The 21,245-nt window shown below is 33.0% G+C and overlaps 1 protein-coding gene across 7 annotated transcripts in view; it reads left to right on the top strand.

Moving 5' to 3' along the window:
* G3bp2 (G3BP stress granule assembly factor 2) overlaps positions 1-21,245 on the top strand; it is an 88,894-nt gene that overhangs the window by 54,216 nt on the left and 13,433 nt on the right. For 5 of the 7 annotated variants that reach the window (XM_027939762.3, XM_071614346.1, XM_027939759.3 and 2 more), the window contains exons 2-9: positions 9,116-9,234; positions 12,082-12,163; positions 12,920-13,093; positions 13,665-13,755; positions 14,628-14,730; positions 15,407-15,587; positions 16,574-16,672; positions 21,044-21,146. In XM_027939762.3, coding sequence (XP_027795563.1) covers positions 9,140-9,234; positions 12,082-12,163; positions 12,920-13,093; positions 13,665-13,755; positions 14,628-14,730; positions 15,407-15,587; positions 16,574-16,672; positions 21,044-21,146 — 928 coding nt within the window. In that variant the 5' untranslated portion in view covers positions 9,116-9,139. The remainder of the gene's footprint in view (positions 1-9,115; positions 9,235-12,081; positions 12,164-12,919; positions 13,094-13,664; positions 13,756-14,627; positions 14,731-15,406; positions 15,588-16,573; positions 16,673-21,043; positions 21,147-21,245) is intronic. The other 2 variants (XM_027939763.3, XM_071614347.1) reach the window with 2 other exon arrangements.

The raw sequence follows: 21,245 nt of genomic DNA, 5'->3' as shown, positions 1-21,245 counted from the left end.
AAATAAACTTTTTATACTGTGATTGTTGATTATAGGATACCATGTTTCTTTTGTATAAATACTTGTTATGTAGTATATTCATAAGTGTCCGAGAAGTAATTGACCTAATGAACCATAATTGTATTGCAAAGTTTTAAAAATTGGGGCATAATTTATGAACAATAAAAACCAATTTTGTGTGCAGTTGTATGGCTTTAGACAGACATACAATCATGAAATCATCACCACAATCAAGCTAGAATATATTCCCATCACCCCAGAAGTTCCGTTGTGCCCTATTATAGTCTTTTAACTTCCATGTACCTCCTGCTCTTGATCTGATGTGTCTGTAAAAGTTTTGCCTTTTATAGAATGTCATTATAAGTAGAATGTTAGTCTTTTGTGTCTGGTTTCTTTAGCTTAGAGTAACGCTTTTGAAACTTAATTCATGTTCTTGCATGTCTCCATTCCTTTCTATATTGTATTATTTGATTTTGGGATTTACTAGAATTGTTCATTCATTCACCCGGCTAGTGGACATTTGGTTTGTTTGTAGCTTGAGGGTGTTTATTAATAAGCTACAACAAATAATACAAAGATTATTTTATGGACAAAATGCTTTCATTTTTCTTAGGTAAATACATTGGCATGGGATTACTGCGTAATGTGGTGTGTGTATGTTTAATTTTTTAAGACACTGTCATGTTGTTCTTTCAAGCATATCTATTTTCCTTTTTTACCAGTTATTCTCCATCCTTCCAGTTATTGGTGATTTTAGATTTTTTAATGTTACCCATTATTATAGATGTGTTTTGTCATTGTGGTTTTACTGCATTTTTTCTAATGATTAGTGATTTTGATCATCTTTCATGTGTTTATCTTAGTGAAGTGTATATTCAAATCTTTTGCACATGTTTTAAATTGGATTTTTAACATTCTGATTAAGAATTCTCTATATATTCTGGATTTAAAAAAGGTTTTTATGGGCTGGGGTTGTGGCTCAGTGGTAGAGCGCTCGCATAGCACGTGTGAGGCCCTGGGTTTGATCTTCATCAACACATAAAAATAAATAAATAAAGGTATTATGTACAACTACAACTACAAAAAAAAGTTTTTTATCAGACACATTGTACTGATACCTTCTTTCAGGCCAATCTTTTTATTTACTTGATGCTGTTTTTATTATTATCAGTATTATTCATGGTACTGGGAATTGAATCCAAAGTGTTCTATCACTGAACTATATTCCTGAGCCTTTTTCTTTTCTTTTTTTTTTTTTTTTTTAGAGAGAGAGAGAGAGAAAGAGAATTTTTCAATGTTTATTTTTCAGTTTTCGGCGGACACAACACCTTTGTTTGTATGTGGTGCTGAGGGTTCGGTGCTGAGGATCGAACCCGGCAGCGCGCATGCCAGGCGAGCGCGCTACAGCTTGAGCCACATCCCCAGCCCCTCCTGAGCCTTTTTCAATTTTTTATTTTGAAAGTGTCTCATCACTAAGATGCTGAGGCTGGCCTCCAACTTGAGATTCTTCTTCCCCAGCTTCCCAAATTTCTGGGATTATAGGCATGTACCCTACATTCTTAATGATGTCTTTATTTTTTTTTTTAGTCATACATGACAGCAGAATGTATTTTGACATAATACATACATGGAATGTACATACATCAATCTTAATGATGTCTTTAAATGGGCAGTTTTAAATTTTAATGAAAGTTCAAGTCATGTTTTTTTTTCTTTTGTGTTTTTTGTGTCTTATGAAAAATCTTCCAGTAACAGTGACTTTCTCCTGTGTTTTCTTCTAAAAGCTAGAGTTTTAGGTTTTAATTGAGGTCTGTGGTCCATTTCCAGTTAATTTTGATACATGGTACACAATATAGGTCAAATTTATTTTTATTTTTTTTTCTATGAATGTTGGGTATTTCAGAGTCATTTTATTGAAAAAAACTACATAAGTTACCTCGATGCCCTTGCAGATAGATTGACTGTGTATGTGGGAGTCTATTGTAATGCTTAATTTCTCAAGTATAGTTATCTTAAAAAGTTCTAAAGATTATTAAACTGGGCTTGGTGGCACAATCCTATAATCTGAGCTGCAGAGGCAGGAGGATTGAAAATTCAAGGCTTGCCTGGGTAATTTAGCAACACTGTCTCAAAATAAAATTTTAAAAAAGGACTGGAGATATAACTCTGTGGTAGAGCACTTTCCAAATGTGTGAAGCCCTGGGTTCAATCCCAAGGACTAAAAGAAATAAAGAAAAATTACTCGTGATAACCTGCTATACTTAATTTATTTGGACCTTTAATTGATCACAAAACTCTCATTTCTAACTTAACTTATTAGGAGTAGTATGTTTTCATGTAAATGTGTACTTATGGAATTTTATATATAAAAAAGCCTGGGAATGTAGAAAATGGACTTTTAGAATCATTTTGAAATTGCATGGCTAATCATTTAACGGTTTAATCTATTAACATTTCCCCCATAACAACTTAATTTACTATTGAAATATCTTTGTGTTGTGTTGTTTTGTTGTATCCAGAAGCTATATTCCCAGACCTTTTTATTTTTGAGATGGTCAGGCTCGAATTTATAATCTTCCTGCCTCAGCCTCCTGAGTCATTGGAGTTACAGGCATGTGAACTGTGTTTGGCATTGTCTTTGTGTTTTAATAAGTTGTTTCTTTGTTCTGAAGAGGTCTTTACTATCAGATGCATTCAAAATTTTTGTCTAATCTCTTATGCAAAGTAATGGTAGATGCTGCAAGGAAAATGTCTTTTAAGCATCTCTTAGGAGCATAACTGTGCCAGACTTACACTCAGCATTAATATAGAGGGGTCTTCTAAATAGGAGATGGTCATGCTAGGGATATTAATAAAAACTAAAGAAGAAATATATGTATAATACTAATAGAAAGGAGTAATTAATTTTGCCTGGAGAACAAAGGTAGGAAGACCAGGTGGAATTGGGATAAGACCTTGAGTAGGTTTTTGAAATTGGGAGAGGAAAGATTTGTTGGTATGAAGTTTTAGGAAGACATTATCTACAACTTCTTTTAATTCTGGTTGTGAATATTGAATTCTCATTTTGTGCTTGTCATAGTTCTACTCCTAATTCAAGCAGTATATATTCTTGGTGGAGGGTTTATAATTTTATCATATAAGATAATTATGTTTAGGAATTCTCTATTTCATTGTGTTTTAAATTCCTTTGAACAGAGCACGTCTGTCCTTTTCACTACTGTTTTTCCTCGTATGGTTTTTTGCACACATGTAGTAGATATTCGGTATATAGAATGATTTTTTTTGGTTGTTGCATGTCTCATTCACTCAAGCTTCTGTTGAACAACATAATTAAGATAAAGTCCCAGAGAATGAAAATTCAGAGAATGATATTGAATGGCAAAGTATAAATAACTGTTGTTACAGGAGTGAGAAATGTAGTAGGATATACATTTGAAAAGTTGGTTAGAACCTTGAATTGTCAGTGTATTTCCTTGGAGGGCCTAATATGCCGAACTGAATTCAGGTGTTAAGATTTTACTCTGTACAATGTATTCTATACATGATACAGGAGCTTGGAAGATGACTACTATTACTTCTTCTTTTTTGTACTGGAAGACTTTTGAGGAAGATCTATACAATCTGAATTAATTCAGTGGGAGTGAAATGGAGGGGACAATTCCAAGAGATTTGAGTTGTCAGGATTTCATAGTTTGAAAGGCAAAGCTTAAAGGGGGAAAGTCACTTAACAACTAAGCCTTCACCTAGAAGGAGGAGACACCATAATGGAGATCAGAAAATAGATGTCTCTATATTGAAGGTGTGTATAATTGAGTTGCTTATGAAATCGTATGGTATTTAGCACATGGTTAGAAATGCAAAGTCTGAGCGTAGGGTAAAAACTGTATATATATGTGTGTGTGTGTGTGTTTATGTATGTATATGTATACGTGCACACACTAGAGACAGCTGAAGCTGTTAGGATATCTGAAATTGCCAGACAGGTTAGAATATAGAATTGTGAAGATTTAGCATTTTGGTGAGAAGGAAAGTTGCCCTGTCATTGGAATTTTGTATTTAGGTGAGGAAGTGGCCTACTGTGATAATTCAGACAGGTGGAGGATTTGTAGAAGTCATTGGATGGTTGCAAAGAATTGTGAAATTCCAGAGAATTGCATTCAAGGAAGAGCTAAGTTATAATATTTGAGAGGGAAATGGAGAAGAAGACTAAGATAGTTAGTTGCACAGTTGGTAACTTAGGACAGAATATGATTAATAAATTTCCATGATAAATGCCAAAAGAACTTTGAAAATTAGAGGAAAGAGCTATAGTCTGTTGAATTGTGGAAGATTTTCAGGAGGACAATATTTTAACTGGGCCCAGATGAATGCAGAGTGTTTCAATCATTATAGGTAGGAAGATATGAAATAACTGTAGATGATTAGGCAAAAGTTCGATTCTTTTTAACAGACTTCTAGAATCTTAGTGTTGGAAGAACCTAATCTTACTCTTTTGGATCCCTTTACTATATTTCTGCTAACTTGTTCAGTTAATGTCTGGAAAACCTAGAGTGACTGTCTATTTATGAAGTAACTGTTGGACATTTGAATAACTGGTTATTCTTGCATTATATTGAATCCAAATCTACCTTCCTGTAATTTGTATTTATCTCAGAACTGTCACCTCGTTTTAGACTTTGCGTCTGTGTTAACATAACCTGAGATTGTTTAACTTGGAGGCAGCCCCATTATATTATTGATTTACTAAACTTCCTTTATTCTCAGTTTCAAAAGTAAATTTAAATAAGCTCTATATTTATTGCCTAAAAGTTGAAGTTTTCATTAGCAGGAAAAGCCATAATTTGTGTGTGTGTGTGTGGGGGGGGGGGTGGGCTTCATTATTTTTGTTGTTCTTGTTTCTTAGTGGTACTGGGAATTGAACTCAGGGCCTGCCTCATACTAGGCAAGCACTCTACTACTGAGCTACATCCATAGTCATTTTTATTACTTTGATAAACTGTCTTGCCTAAGTTGCCCAGGCTGATTCAAACTTAGGATTTTGCCTTGGCCACCCAAATAGGGATTATAATTGTGTGCCATGATACCCAGTTTAAAAAAAAAAAAAAGTTATTTTGAAGTTGAGGAGATGAATATATTATGTAGAATCTAAAGCCTAGTGTGACTTTTTGGGGGTCTTATTTGTGTTTCTTATTTCTTCCTTTACTACCTTTCAATGTGTATTATTGACACACTCAATGTTTATTATTGAGAGATTCATAAAGAATGGGTGACAATTGATTTTTGAGCAGTTTCTTATGAGAGCTGGAGTAGATGTGCTTCAGGAATTAAGTCTAGGCAAATGGAAAGGAAAAATTTTAAGAAACTGTAATGAATAAAAGGGATATTGATTAAAAATTCACAGGGACTTGAGGTAGGGTAGGCAGAGTAAAAGAATAGAATGACCTTAGTCTCTAAAAGGTATTCCAGGCTCTGTAAAGTGAAATGAAGCTGATATAAGCGTCTTAGGATCTGTATAAATAAATAGTATTGCTAATGTTTTTAATTCACAAAAGATTTGTTTATCCAGAGCCAGGATAAATTTTATATTGTCTTACTACACAATGCAATCTCCCTGTTTTCAGGTGTCATTGCAAGAAATGGGGTTTAATACATGAAATGTCACTTTCTGTAAAGCAGTGGTGATAATTGCTCTTATCTTTAAAGGTGCAAGAGCAACCTCTAAGATTGTTTTTATACTGTGTGTGGTCTTCTAGGGTTGACCAGAGATTTCTTCTCAATTTTTATTTTAGGAAATTGAGATTCAGGAAGGTTGAGACTTTTTCATGATCATAGATACGTTTTTTTCCTCACTCTTATGTTCTGAACTTTATTTTGATGACTTTAAAAAGGAAAAAAGAAACATCCAAATCCAATAATCATTTATCATTTAGTTGGGTTACATAGCCATGAAGAATAAAAAGCACACTATTCTTTTTATTTGTAATCACATTTTATTCTGAGTGTAATTTGGCTTTTTTTTTCTTATATGCACCGGCTATGTATGTGTTACAAAATTGAGTAATATCAATATATTTTCCCCACCTATTCAAACTACTTGTTCTGTGGCTCATCTGTAATCTATACCAAATACTTTTTTGATGCCATTCCTTATTTGTTGAACTAATCTCCCTTCTCAAGGGGAGAAAATTGGAAGATGGGCAGAGAAATGGAAGGTGGATAAAAAAAGGCAGTTGCTCATGAAAGACACATGTATTAGTCCGTAAATAAGTAGTAGGGTTTTTTCTTTCTTCTTTTCTCTAGTACCTTCACTTTCTGCTTGATTTCCATCAATTAATTATATCTTGGCTTTCTGAATTGAGTCATTTTAAGTAAGAGTGGTAAAGACCTGATCTGTAAGTATTGTATTGAAACAGTTTCTTAGTAACATCTTCATTTTGTCTTACCATCCTCTGTGGGAGCTTCTTCCTCGCTTTAAAACAAATAGTGGACTATACATAACCCATTTTATACATTATCTCATTCACCATTTGAGTTTCGTTTTTAATGTTTCCTCTTTCCTCCTTTGAATAAGTTATGCTAAATAATAACTTACTGAATAATGATAAATTGAGTATTGGTTATCTCTTCTTCACTTTTTATTTCAGTTGATACTATTATGACCAGCATACTTCAGTGACTTTATATATAGTGAGCAATTTGAAGCCTCTCTTGAACTTTTTTACAATGAATCTTAAATGTATTTTGACTTGTCTTTGATATGTGTATTTGGCAACTTTTTATTTTGAGAAAGAACCAAATATATAAAGGTAAAAATGGTAGGTGAAATATTTATTTTATGGATATGATGAAATTTGAGATAAAAACAGGCATTACTGTACAAGATGTGGAAATTACCCAAAATCCAGAAATGATCCCTAATGGCATTTCTTTATTTCCTTCTCTCTCTCTCTCTCTCTCTCTCTCTCTCTCTCTCTCTCTCTCCCTCTCTCCCTCTCTCCCTCTCTCCCCCTCCCCCTCCCCCTCTCCCTCTCCCTCTCTCCCTCCCTCTCCCTCCCCCTCCCTCCCTCCCTCCCTGTTCCCTCTCTCCCTCCCTCCCTGTTCCCTCTCTCCCTCCCTCCCTGTTCCCTCTCTCCTTCCCTCCCTTCCCCTCCCTCTTTCTCCCTCTTTTTGCTGTACTGGGATTGAACCCAGGGCAAGCTCTTTACACTGAGTGACATCCTCAGCTCCCTAATAGCATTTCTGTCACAGTTTGAAGAAAGTTTTGTACATAATTGTATTATCCAGGGGTATTTTATTCTGTGTCCCCTCCCCCATCCAGGTATTTAACACAGGCTACTTTGCCACTGAGCTACGTTTCTAGCCCTTATTTTTTATTTTGAGACAGGATCTCACTAAGTTGCTTAGGGCATTGCTTAGTTGCTGAGGTTGGCCTTGAGCCTTCTAAGCTGCTGGGATTGCAGGCATAGGATACCCGGCACTTTATTATTTTAACATCCATTGTAACAATATTAAAATTGCATAATTTCTCCGTTTTAATTATAAAGCCTTACTAGGTAGCTCTACTTTTTTTTTTATCTCCCATTATTTGAAATAAAAACATTAAGTTGCTTAGTTTTGCTACTGTGTTTTATTTTATTTCTGGTGGTGCTGGGAATCTATCCAAGGCCTGTACATGCTAAGAAAGTACTCTACCACTGAGTTGCATTCTCATCCCAGCTTTGCTACCTCATTTTTAAGTTCCTATTCTTGTAATTGTACATGATGAGTAGTTATCATGATCATCTATTATTTAAATGTAGGAAGTGACAGTCCTTCTATGCATTAAGGGTAGTTAGCCTAACTACCTTATTGGAAGTTTTAGGTTTGGAGAAAATAAGTGGCACTCAAAAGGGCTATAGCTGGACATGGCTTTGTGAATTTACTATTTCTGAAAGTAAATTGGGCATTATAAATACATTTAAACATATTTGGGTATTTTTGTACATCAAGTTTGAAAATTTCAGGACAATTGCAAAGGGAGAAGGAAGGAACCCAATAGAACATGATGTAAAGCTGAATTGGAAGTTGCTAGAATTGTGTAGTGCTACAGTCTTATCTATGTTCTATCGTAATCAATACCTGACTTTTATGAAAACAGCATCATATTGTCATGACTATTGTAGGCTGTTTTTGGCTATGAAAGTTTTTAATTGTTTAAAGTGTGTTCAAATTTGTTAAAATAGGAATTTAAGCTGCATTTTTATTTGCCCAAAAGTTAATTACTGATTATTGTTCAAGTGATTTGAAGTATAGTGAAAAAGGATGGTTGATTTTATGTATGTATAAATAACTTGTATTTATGATTGAACCCAGGACTTTATCTATACAAAGCACTCATTCTACTAATGAGCTGCACCGGCATCCCAATTACATGTTTTTTTGAAAAACAAGTCATACTCAGGTTTGCATATATTTTTGCCTCTCTTCTCCTCAGTTATTAATGTTATAGTTTTGGTTGTTCTGTGTGCTATAAGCATAAATGATGAGAAGTTGTGTCTATTTTGTGCTAATTCTTCTTGGAATTTCTTTTAAGAATAAGAAAGTTCTTCCTCCTATACTAAGGGTTAGGGAAATCAAGGAGGGATAAAAGAAGATGGAAACTTTCAAGACTGGAAATTATTGTTTTGTTGTAAAAAAATTTTTTTTGTACTGGGAATTGAATGCAGGGTTTCACCATGCTAGACACTTGGTTTTCCATGAATCTACATCCCCAACACCTCTCATTTTGAGGGGGAGGAGAGACAGGGTCTCCTATGTTAGCCATGCTGGCTGCCAACTTTTGATTCTCCTGCCTTAGCCTCTCAAGTAGCTGGCATTACAGGTGTGTGCCAATAGGACTTTTGTTGTAAGTTAGTTTTAATGAATAATGTTAATTTTCTTTATTCCCATTTTTATGTCTTAAAAAAACATTTCATAGGATTGCAAGTTTGAGGCCAGCCCCAGCAACTTAGCGAGGCCCTGTCTCAAAAAAAAAAAAGGGGATGGTGATGTAGCTCAGTGGTAAGAAAATGTATTTCATGGTAGTTTACAAAGATGATTTTTTAATAGTTAATTATTCTTGTGTTTGCTCCCTCAGCATTTGACATTGTGCAGCAAAGAAATGGTTATGGAGAAGCCCAGTCCGCTGCTTGTAGGGCGGGAGTTTGTGAGGCAATATTATACTTTGCTGAATAAAGCTCCAGAATATTTACACAGGTAAATTTTAAACAAATTATTTAGTGTTTTTATTAGTTTTTTTTTATTACTACATATATTTTAACTTTCCTGACTCCTCATAATTTAACAGTATCTTTATAAACATCTCTAAGCCATATCTGCTACTTTTTATCATGTAATGACTCAAGACTGGTATTTTTTCTAAAGTTTTTTACTATAGCCCACAGTAAAAAAAAACACATTATATCCCAGTACTTAGTACATTCATATATATATATATATATATATATATATATATATATATATATATATGCATACACATACTTTTTTGTAAACTCTTGCATTTTATATTTCATTAAAAGAGTAATTTGGGACATGACCGACTAATGGGTTCCAATATGAAATTAGAAATAATGTCTTAAGGCATCTTTGAGCTTTTACAGTCTCGGGAAATTAATCAGTTATATTCTTAATGAAAATTTGTATTTGAATAAAAATAGTGTTCCTTGGTAAAATAATAGTAGCCTTGTTTACTGTTTTGGCAAGAGTTAGGCTAGCTGTAAGCTAATTTTTCCAGAGATTGAAATGAAATTGATTTATGTTGTGGGTTGTTCTTATTTTGTTCTGGTTATATCTTAGCAAGTAGAAGGTGAGATTCTTATAAGAATCAGGATTTGTTAAGTATTTGCTGTAGAACACACTGAGTGAGTTAAAGAGAAATATATCATTTTTCTTCCTCTGGGAAAAGGCTGTTAAGATTTAAATTCATCTGTTGATCTCGATGTATCTATCCTTCTCTCTTTCTCTCTCCCTCTCTTTCTCTCTCTCTTTTGGTGGTGCTGAAGATCAGTCCCAGAGCTTCACACATGCTATGCAAGTGTTCTGCCACTGAACCAACATTTCCAGCCCTTCACGTCTTAATCAAGTGTTCTATAAAGTTCGCTTTTATAATTTGTCCTGCACTGTTGAACATATGTGTAATATTTTCTGCTTTCTAGAGGTATTTTTATAAATAATGTTTGTTGCGCTCCTTTCCAAGTACTGAAATATGTGTATCATCATATGTAATCCTTATGGAAGTCTTTTTAAAAAAAGAAAAAAAAGTGTAGGTGCTTTTATTATCTCATTTTCCAGATTGAACAACTGAGGCTAATAATTACTTCCGGATCATTCCTGGTTAGTAAGGAGATTAGAAATTCATCTACAACTACTTGTATATAAGTTATAATTAACATGCTGCCCCTCCACCCAACCCCAAAGTGAATAACTGTTTTTGTAATTATAAAAATAAAAATATGAGAGTGTATGTGAGAGAGTTGGGAGGAAACTGGAATATAAGGACTTTTCATAATATGGATATTAGCATTTTCTCTTATAGAAACAATAAAAGCAAAGTTTAGACTAGTAGGACTGTACATTATCATGTTCACCATCATGTTAAGAAACAGCATAGACTGCTGTTTTATACCCAGCTTATTTAACCACTTTCCCTCTTAAAATCAAGATTGTTATAAATATTTTACTGGTATAAACAACACTAAGAAATGTCCTTAACCATGCATTTTTGTGCACCTTACTAGTTAAGTTATATTCTTAGAAATAAGTTCCCGGAATTGTTACTTGAAAGGTATGATTCTTTCTAAGGCTTTTCCTACACATACACACATACTCTGTCAAATTTTTCTTTAGAAAAATAATGCCACTTTGCATGCTTGTAGTAGTACATAGAGAAAATAGTGTAAATTTTTAAATATAGGATAGTGCTTAAAAGTGTGGACTCTGGAGTCAGTTTCTATCTGGGTTCTTGTCCTAGCTGCTCTTATTGATGGGTATATGATATGGGGAGTTCATTCAATCTCTTCTGAACCTGTCTGCTCATTTAAATAATAGTGTTTATTTTATGAGATTGTTAGGAGAATTAAATGAATCAATATATGCCATGCACTGAGAATATTGCTTGGTACAGAAAAACTTCTTACATGTTTTATTATGATGGAGATGAATTCTCTCTGAAAAAATTAGCTTTACATTTTTGATAACATTAATTTAGAAAGATGTTAATTCTCATTACTTTAAGTAATGCCAGAGAAAGTCTTAACTTATTATCTACTTTGGAACAACATAAAAATATTAATGAGAAATTAGATGCTGAAGTAATTACACTTTTTACTTGGTCTGAATTGTTTTAATTTAAAATCTAAACTTTTAATTGAAGCCTTTGGAGTTAGTAATCATTTGGAGCTCTGAGTATTAAATGGAACATCTGATTTCTAGACAAATCTAGGTAACTGAGTCTTTTTATCTGAAGAAGATGAATTTTACCAGAGCATTTGTATTTAGAGTGTACTTGGACTATTTCATTCTTCACTTGAAATAAAGATGTGATAAGTACTAGAAGAGAATAGCTAATGATTATCATCTTAGTGTGCCAGATACACTAAGCATTCAATTCTTGTGACACTCTGTGGAGGTAGTTAACTACTCTACTATTTTGTAGCTAAGGGAACTGCCAGGCATAAGCCTGTAATCCTACTGGCCCAGGAGCTTGAGGCAGGAGAATGGCAAGTTCAAAGACTGCCTCAGCAATTTAATGATGGACTAAGCTATTTAGGAAGACCTAGTCTCAAAATTTAAAAAGTTTTAAAAAGGACTGGGGATGTGGCTCAATGGTTAAGTACCCCTGTGTTCAATCCCTAGTACCAAAAATATACATATGTATATATGTATGTGTTTATATATGAAATTGAATTTAAATATTGAAAATTAAGTAACTTGACCAAGATTACCCATCTAGTGACAGCTGGACCTAGGGCCTAGTCTGTTTGACGCTAGAACTCTACTGCCTTTTAATTCATTAGTAATCCTTAATTATTATTGTTTTTATAGGTTTTATGGTCGGAATTCTTCCTATGTTCATGGTGGAGTAGATGCTAGTGGAAAGCCCCAGGAAGCTGTTTATGGCCAAAATGTAAGTCATTTCACATAAATTTTAAACATCTTGTGTTAATAGAGAGATCTCAAGAGGATTTCTTCTTCATTATAATTATTAGTTGTACCTGGAATGAATTTCGGTAATTACCAAATGCGCTTGGAATTCTTAAACATACATCCATTTTGTTTGAAACATGGTATTACTTTGGGATGGATACAGTGAAGAAAATGTGATGTTTTATATCCTTGATAATTGTACATGAAATAACTAGTGTAAGTTTCTACACATGTAGATTGAACCCTCTTTCAGGAATGCACAGAAGTATATTCTCTTTATGACTTACTAGGGAAGGAAGACTGAAGAGATGGGGGACTTCAGTTAGATTCCCAAGATTTAGCCTTACCAAACACAAAGAAATTCGAAGTAGAAAAGTGCATCAGCAAATATGACAATGAAGTAAAATTAGATGTGACATCAAGGCGCAGTCAACACTGTGAAATTTACTACTTACAGAAAAGTAGGAGAAAGCTGTATACCAAGCTCAGATTACTGTACAAAATCTGAGAGCCATTCTGATTTCTTGTATAGGGAGATGAAATGTGGAAAATGGTCTTTTTAGGAGCATCGTCTGGCACTGGTGTGTAGCATAGTATAATGGATTCAAGTGAAGTAGAAAGATTAAGTAGTTAATGTTTTGGAGGTATGAGGAAATCATGGGTAGGTAATGGTTTTTGTTGAGGTAGTGCAGAATCACAAGAATTTGTATTTCCTTCCCTCTTTTGCTTTATAAAGGATATACACCACAAAGTGTTATCTCTGAACTTCAGTGAATGTCATACTAAGATTCGTCATGTGGATGCTCATGCAACCTTGAGTGATGGAGTAGTTGTTCAGGTCATGGGTTTGCTGTCTAACAGTGGACAGCCAGAAAGGAAGTTTATGCAGACCTTTGTTCTGGCTCCTGAAGTAAGTTTTCATTTACATGATTTAATTTGTTAATTATTGGTTAATGTGTCCAAGAGTGTCTTCTAATAGGTTTAGATTTGTGTATTTTTGAGAAATTTTATTGGATCTGTTAATACAATTTATTTGTGTATGTCCTTGTACTAAAACTGTATGGAATTAGAAGTTAGGTACCGATTGATACAAGTATATAAATGGGTGATTAAGTATATAGAAATAATATAAAAGTATATTGGTATATTTTATTTATTTTGCAGTGCTAGGGCTCAAGCCCAGAACCTTGCATATTTTAGGCGAGTGCTTTACTATTGAACTACATCCCTGTCCCTGTATTTGTATATTTCAAAGATTACACAGAGGGGGTGGGGGTGGAAAAGTTCTATTTATTAATTGGTCCTGATTTTCTTCTATTGAGAAGAGTTTTCGTTTATATTAGATTAACATCATAGTGTGTCTAGCTTTGGAAAATTATAATGAATTCAGATTTTCTCTCTGGTATTAAAATTGTATATGTCAATGAGTAATATTGAATTCATGGATATTAATGGAGTATTTGTACATTGTTTACCTGTAGGGATCTGTTCCAAATAAATTTTATGTTCACAATGATATGTTTCGCTATGAAGATGAAGTATTTGGTGATTCTGAACCAGAACTTGATGAAGGTGAGATTATTTTGACGATAAAAGGGTTCTGCCAGTGCTTTTAAGGACTCTTTAATTTCTCTAAGTATGAAATGTTTAGAAATTTAGCCTTTTACTGTAACTAAGTCAAACTTCCTTTTCTTCTCTTTCACCCTTTGTTTTTTGTTAGGAAAGACAGTGATGTTTGTTATGAAATTTTATCAAACATAAAAGTTTTCATCAGTGTCATCCCATTTAGGTAATCATAAGTTTGGTGCCTATTATGTATAGACTTTTTTTTTTTAATCCTATGCTTACTAGCACTTTTATCAAAATGGAGTTAACTGATAAAAGCTTTAAAAAATATGTTTATTTTTTACTTATAGGTGGACACAATATTTTTATTTTATTAATTTATTTTTATGTGGTGCTGAGGATCGAACCCAGTGCCTCACGAGGCATGCTAGGCGAGTGCTTTACCACTCAGCCCCAGCTCCAGCCCTAGCCCCAGCCCTAGCCCTGATAAAAGCTTTTCTTTCCCCCTTCACCTAATATATTTTTATTGGCTGTCCATTTTGTGGCTAATACTGTAATTATGTGATTGATCTTCCATTAGTGTACACTAGTTTGTTTCCTTCTCTATAATTACTGCTTTATTAAGTAGAGGTCACAAGGAAATTGAGTTATGTATTTTAGTTCCTTTTTTTTATTAATATGTCTTGTTAAAATAGAGTACAATAAAAACTTTATCCTGCTTGTTCTTTTAAGTTTCTTAAGAAAAAATATTGAAATTGTATAGCTTTGTAAAAATTTGTCTTCTAAACTAGTATTCCACTTCCTTAAACATATTAAAAATATGTATTAGAAATTATATAAACCCTCTTAAAAAAATGTCATGTATTATATATTGTCAGAGTCAGAAGATGAAGTAGAAGAGGAACAAGAAGAAAGACAACCATCTCCTGAACCTGTGCAAGAAAATGCTAACAGTGGTTACTATGAAGCTCACCCTGTGACGTAAGAATAATATTTGCAAGGTTACGTTTGGTTTGAACTAGTTGCAAGGTAGCTTTTGTTTCTAGGATTGTTGTTGGAAGTTTAAAAAAATTAAAAAAAAAAATTTTATTTTTAAATTCTTTTAGTAGTGAGTGCTTTGGGTCAAACCCAGGGCCTTGTGCATACTAAATATGCACTCTACCATCAAGTCTCACCCTCAGCCCCTGGAAATAGATTTTTGATAAAACTACCTAGTAGGCCAGTATTTGAGTTCTGTTGTGTGTATGCAAGAAATGTGGACAGAATTGTATCACTTAAATTGAATATGTTTGCATCAAAATGGTGGGGATTTACTATTAATGCAGAATGTTTAAGATAACACAGAGTAAGCGTTCTATTTTATGTAAAACATTATATAAAATAAAGGGTTTATAAAATATTAGTACTTTTGTAAAAATATTCTTGGTTAATCAAGTTTTTAAATTGTTAGGTTGAGCTGGAGATATAGGTTAGTACTAGAGTGCATTCCTAGCATATGAGAGGCCTGGATTTGATCCCCAATACTGCAAAAACAAAAAACCCAACTTCTTATAGAACAGGTTATTGGCTTATAACTAGTTATGTTCTTTGGACTGGAGAGACATTGAATGTAACTGATCATTTTATACTGAAGAGTAAACTAAACACTTTATTGTAGTAATGGCATAGAGGAACCTTTGGAAGAATCCTCTCATGACCCTGAACCCGAGCCAGAATCTGAAACAAAGACTGAAGAGCTGAAACCACAGGTGGAAGAAAAGAACTTAGAAGAATTAGAGGAGAAGTCTACTACTCCTCCTCCTGCAGAACCAGTTTCTCTGCCACAAGAACCACCAAAGGTTAGATCAAAGAAACTCTTCAGACCTCTAACATTACACATATATATTTGGTGTCATTAATGAAGCATGACTGTTTTGTGTTAAATTATTTAATATAGTAAACTATACATTTTTTATGTATATGAAAGAAGCTGTGGAGTGTTTTGTTATCCTGAAGAAGTTGCATTGGTTTTTTTTTCCCCCCTCCCAATAAAACCCCTAGTAGTGAAATTTATAACTTCAGATTAGTCTTTGTCTGTATTTAATGTTTAGTTATGTACATGAAATTATTCCAGTCCATGTATAAGGCTGTCAGTTGCTCTTCCCTTCTGTATAAAATCCTCTAAGCACAGATGCACCAGGAATCGTGCAGTTTCCCAACTTAAGTTGGTCTGTAATTAAAAGAGATGCCTATTGTTTGTGGTTTAAAGTGGGATCAGTTTCCTTACTACACCAATTAACTGTCTTGAAAAGTTAAGTAACACCAGTAGTGTATCATGTAAAACTTCTTTTATCTCTCTGTAAAGTAGAAGGTTAAACTGTTTGGGTAGTGAGAGGAAGAGATTTCTTGTCAATTTGAGAATGTCTTTTAAAGTTTTCAACTAGTATTCTTATTCCTTCCTGTCTTTCCCCCTTTCCCTTTAACACCATCACACACCCTGTTTTCCCCCAAAAGGGGAAAGAAATCTGTCCTATCAGGTTCAAAATTTTCTAGCATGTTTAGCTGTTAGTGATTTTGTTGGCCACTCGCTCATCTACTTAGAATATGTAGGAACTTGATTGTGGTTTTATTTAGTAGTTCAGACAAAACATTTATAATCATGCATAATGAGATTTTGAAAACTGGCACATAGACTGGCATGTGTGTGTGTGCCTTTCTTGTAGGAATCCTCCAATATAAAGCAATAGTTTAGAAATGAAAAGAAAATATATATTTGGAAGTTTCCCTATAGGAATGTTGGTGGTTTTCCATGATTAGTAGTCTAGGTTTGTTGCATTTCCTGCAGGCTTTCTCCTGGGCTTCAGTGACCAGTAAAAACCTGCCTCCTAGTGGTACTGTTTCTTCCTCTGGAATTCCACCCCATGTTAAAGCACCAGTCTCACAGGTAACCGATCTGTGAACACATTGGATTGTATCCTTGTTACATTGCCAATTGCTTACTTTTTTTTTATATATATATATACATATATATATATATATATATATATATATATATATGTATATATATATACTTTTTTAAACAAGTCAATCAGCAATTATGGATTAAATATACAAAAAAATTGTATTAAATGTCAGTACACCCACTTTAAATGCCAAATCTCCATTCATCATCTACATAGGTGGTATTTGGGGTTCGGGTGTGTGAAATACAGATTAAGTTGGTTTTACCAATATATAATATTGTCATTTAAAAGGCTTCTCAAAATAATAAAAAGTTCCTTTTAAAAATTTTAAATTTTATTTTGCAAAAATACTTTAGGTAAGAAATTTGGAAAGGCACAAAGTAGTGTGGCATTATAAAGAATTATTGTTTTTAAAAACTAGAGAACTTTTTTTAATATACATTACCTAAACTCTCAGTCTGTAAGTGGTTCACACTGTTTAATTGAAGCCTGTACCAACTTATGACTGTAGTGTTCACCTTAACTGATTGATCATTCCAGTATTCTGCTTTTTGTCTGTTTGTCATCTTACCCATTTCAGAGCTTTCCAAAAATGCGAAAATAAAAACACTGGCTATTTATGATGTTTGTTAGATATAGTTTAGATTAGCTAACTTTTATTTTTAAATTCATTGGCATAGTTAAAAGGTGTCCAATTCTTTTTTTCCCCACATTTTGAGTAAATGTCATTCCACTAGATTTACATCTAAGATTGTTAGCTTATTTACCTTATATATGCTCTAAACAGTAAAACTTTGAGGTTTCAAAAGTAGCTGGTAATTATTAGGCAGTCTCTCTGGTATTGGTATACATTATAACATCTTAATCTGCTATGTAATAGAATACACAGTGCCATAATACCCCTACCCCTTTTTTAGTTAGATATTCAGGAAATAAACGGTTACCATAGGATCACAAACGAGACTCAATCTGAATGAAGAAAATGAGTTTGCCCAGTATAGTTTATGCTTTTCAACTCAGTTTCAGACCTGATAAGTGACTTGTGGCTTTTCTTTTAAAATCTTAATTTCCTATCAGATTTGGATTTGGAACCTTTGGATGGTTATTTCATTTCATGGATTTGGTTACATTTATTTAAAATAGTTAAAAGTTAATTAATGCTTATTGTACCTTTCATTTGTACTTGGCGTTGTGCTAAGCACTTCATATTTATTCTCATTGAATCCTTACATTCATCCTGTGAGAGCAGGTACAATATTTCTCCTAGTTTAGAAATAAGAAAATCGAGGCCTAGAATAACTCACTCATGGTCATACAATTAAAATAGTAGGATTGAGTCTTGATTTATGTAGTTGAACATTAGATTCCATATGTGACTCATGCACACCTACACATTTCTTTAGAAATTTGTTGAAGGATACAGTATTTGTGTTTATATCAAAGAAGAGTTCTATATTTAAGACATGCTAAAACTGCATTATATTCTTGCCTTTTGCCCAGACAAGTAACTGTTCACATTATCTTAAATAATTTAAGTTGCAAGTATTTTTCAGAGTTATTTTTCAGATTCTAGGAAACTAGGTTGTATTGGTTTTACCAATATATAATATTGTCATTTAAAAGGCTTCTTAAAATAATTAAAAAAAATTCCTTTAAAAATTTTTAAATTTTATTTTGCAAAAATACTTTAGGTAAGAAAATTTGGAAAGGCACAAAATAGTGTGGCATTATAAAGAATTATTGTTTTTTAAAAATAGAGAACTTTTTTTTAATATACATTGCCTAAGCTCTCAGTCTGTAAGTGGTTCACACTGTTTAATCTTAGAATTTTAAAAAAATTTTTAAATCTGTTTGCACTCTATTTAGAATAAATTATATTTCCACTAAGTTTAATAACTTTTCAATTTTGTTTTTATTTTGAAGTAGTATTAATTTCTTTATACTCTAATTGATTAAATGATGAAATTAGTTCTAATTCTAGTTTATTGGTAGGCATTAATTTAGAAGTAGGTAAGTTAATTTTTTGATAAAATGGTTTTGTGTAGAAATGCCTAGGTCATCTAAATAGCTTATGGTTAACTAGACGACTTGTTTATTAGTTGTGTTTGTAATTGCTTTTACTGACTTGATTTGATGGTTCCATTTTTATTTCATATTCTGTTTGACATTTATTTGTAGGATTTGTTACATGATCAGACTTTCTTGTTACATGAAATTAATTATAAGATCCTAGTTGTAGCATGTGGGATATTAGCCATTTTATCTGTTTGGAATAAGTAGCTTCAATTATTGGTCCCCAAGAATTATAAATGTACAGTTGGCTTAGGTTTTGTTAATCAGATATTGAAAGGAACATTGTTAGCTTTTTGGTCTCATATTTTTCATGCATTGGTATCATCAAATATTTACTTGCTGAAGTAGGTCAGCTTGCTAAATCAACGTTGTGAATTATTTTTAAGATGTTGGAAATTATTTAAATTTATCTGGAGCCTTATTTTGCTACCTGCAGTTGCTTTGTTTTGGTCATGTTTTGAAAAGAAGTTAAATTTGTCAAGGTTAGTGCCTCAAGTTCTTTGATAACATTTGGATGGATGTGTCTATGGTTTTTCTGGAAATTTTAAATACAAGGTACATTTGCTATTTTTATTTCTACCAATATACTAGCTTCGTTAAACTTTGAACAGAACAAATCTATTCTTTAATTTTGTTATACATTCAGACTGAAGGTATGCATCTTAGACTCCCTTAGTTGAAATTTCTAAATATAACTGCCTTTATTAGGCATTACATTTTGGATCAGTTTTTTAGTAAAAATTTCCAAATACAGACATCAGTGATCTCAGGGCTAAGATCCTATTGTTAGACATAGAACATTCTCCTATGTGTTTTGGGTCAGAGAACTGAAGATGAAGTTTACTTTTAAATGAACCAATAGTGGTTGAACGTCTGTGTCTAACAGCGCTGTGCTTGGTTCTTTGTGTGATATGAAAATGAATTAACATGTATAATATTTATAGGAATGAATACATACAAATAAAAAACTGGAGAGATTTAAAATTAATTTTTAAAATAGAATTCTAGAACATGAAACAATTTCATCTTGAGGAAAATGGCACAGCTATATGGAGGAAACAATTTGGAAGAGAGAGGCAGATATGTTAAAAACTGCTAGCATATCAGTTAATATATCTTTTGGTTACAGTGAAATCATTGGCAATATAAATGGTCATATTTGAAAGAAGTATAATTTTTTGTCTCCAAATTTATTTTCACAAATTTTATTATCCCAGTTATATTAGTGGTAAAAGAGTTTAAGCCGTTGCTTGGGTTGAGGTCCTCAGAGATGATCACTTACAAAGATGAGACTGAAATTACTAGCTTTCAACTTTGAGGATGTGTTCTGAATATCCTGCTGGGTATTTTCAGCATCCTTTGAAGATTTATATATTTTGCCTCTTCCATGGATCATAAATATTTGGGCAATGATAGAAAGCCTGGATGGGTTGGGAATTCTGAAAATTTTGTTGTATTAAGGAAAAGGTAATAGCAGATGTGCATGATATTTTGTTTTAAAAATAGTCACTTTATGTGTTTAATTAAGCAATTAGCAGAAACTTTTGGAGACTACCTTAAATTATTCTATCCCTACCCCCCTACCAACTACAGTTAAGCAAAATTGTTTGGGTCAATGCTTTTTTTAAAAAAAAAAGTGTACATGTTAATCAAAAGGAAGAATAGTAAGGAGCTTAAAGGACTTCTTTGACTATTTGAGATGCTACATAGAAGTTCTTATCATTCAATGTGCATTTAAACCTAGAAGTAGCAGTTTTGAGTGCTAGAGTAAGCTAAATTATATACTTGGAACTATTCAAGTATTGATTTTAATGTGGTGGGAGTTAGGAGATACAGTTGAGCACTGTAACATCTGAAGGCCAGCAAACTAGATATTTAGAAATAATGTGTCTTATATTTGTGTCTTTCTAAGATAAGATAACTTTTATTTTTGTTTATGCATTTACATGGAGTGGGCTCATCTTGCATTTTTGTGATTTTTATTTTTTAAAATTTTTTTAGCAGTACCTTTATGCTGTGTCAATGTGGGTATAACTTTAATAAAGAAGATTACAAAATTTGAGAGTTATATAGCCTTGAGTGGGAAACTAAAACCTACCTACAGTCCTAGATTGGTACAGAATTTATTTTTCACATACATAGGGACACTGTAAAAACATTATAAACTTTGAAATTATCATTATCTCTGCTTGTGACTTGCTGATAGTTGCTTTAGTTGTTTTTTTTTTTCCTACAGAATGTGTTTCTTTATAGTATGTTTTTTTTCCCTTATATTTTAGCCAAGAGTTGAAGCTAAACCAGAAGTTCAGTCTCAGCCACCACGTGTGCGTGAACAACGACCTAGGGAACGACCTGGTTTTCCTCCCAGAGGACCAAGACCCGGTGAGTCAGCTTTTTTATAGCCTTTAGCATTTAGCTCTTGGAAAGTTGGAAAAGACTGAATTTTTGTAAAACCATAATGGGTTTTATACACAAATCTTT

The sequence above is a fragment of the Marmota flaviventris genome, chromosome 7 (genome assembly GCF_047511675.1).
Source record: "Marmota flaviventris isolate mMarFla1 chromosome 7, mMarFla1.hap1, whole genome shotgun sequence".
Classification (NCBI taxonomy): Eukaryota; Metazoa; Chordata; class Mammalia; order Rodentia; family Sciuridae; genus Marmota; species Marmota flaviventris.
Note: the sequence above shows the minus strand (reverse complement) of the source record. Positions and strands in the feature narration are given on the sequence as shown.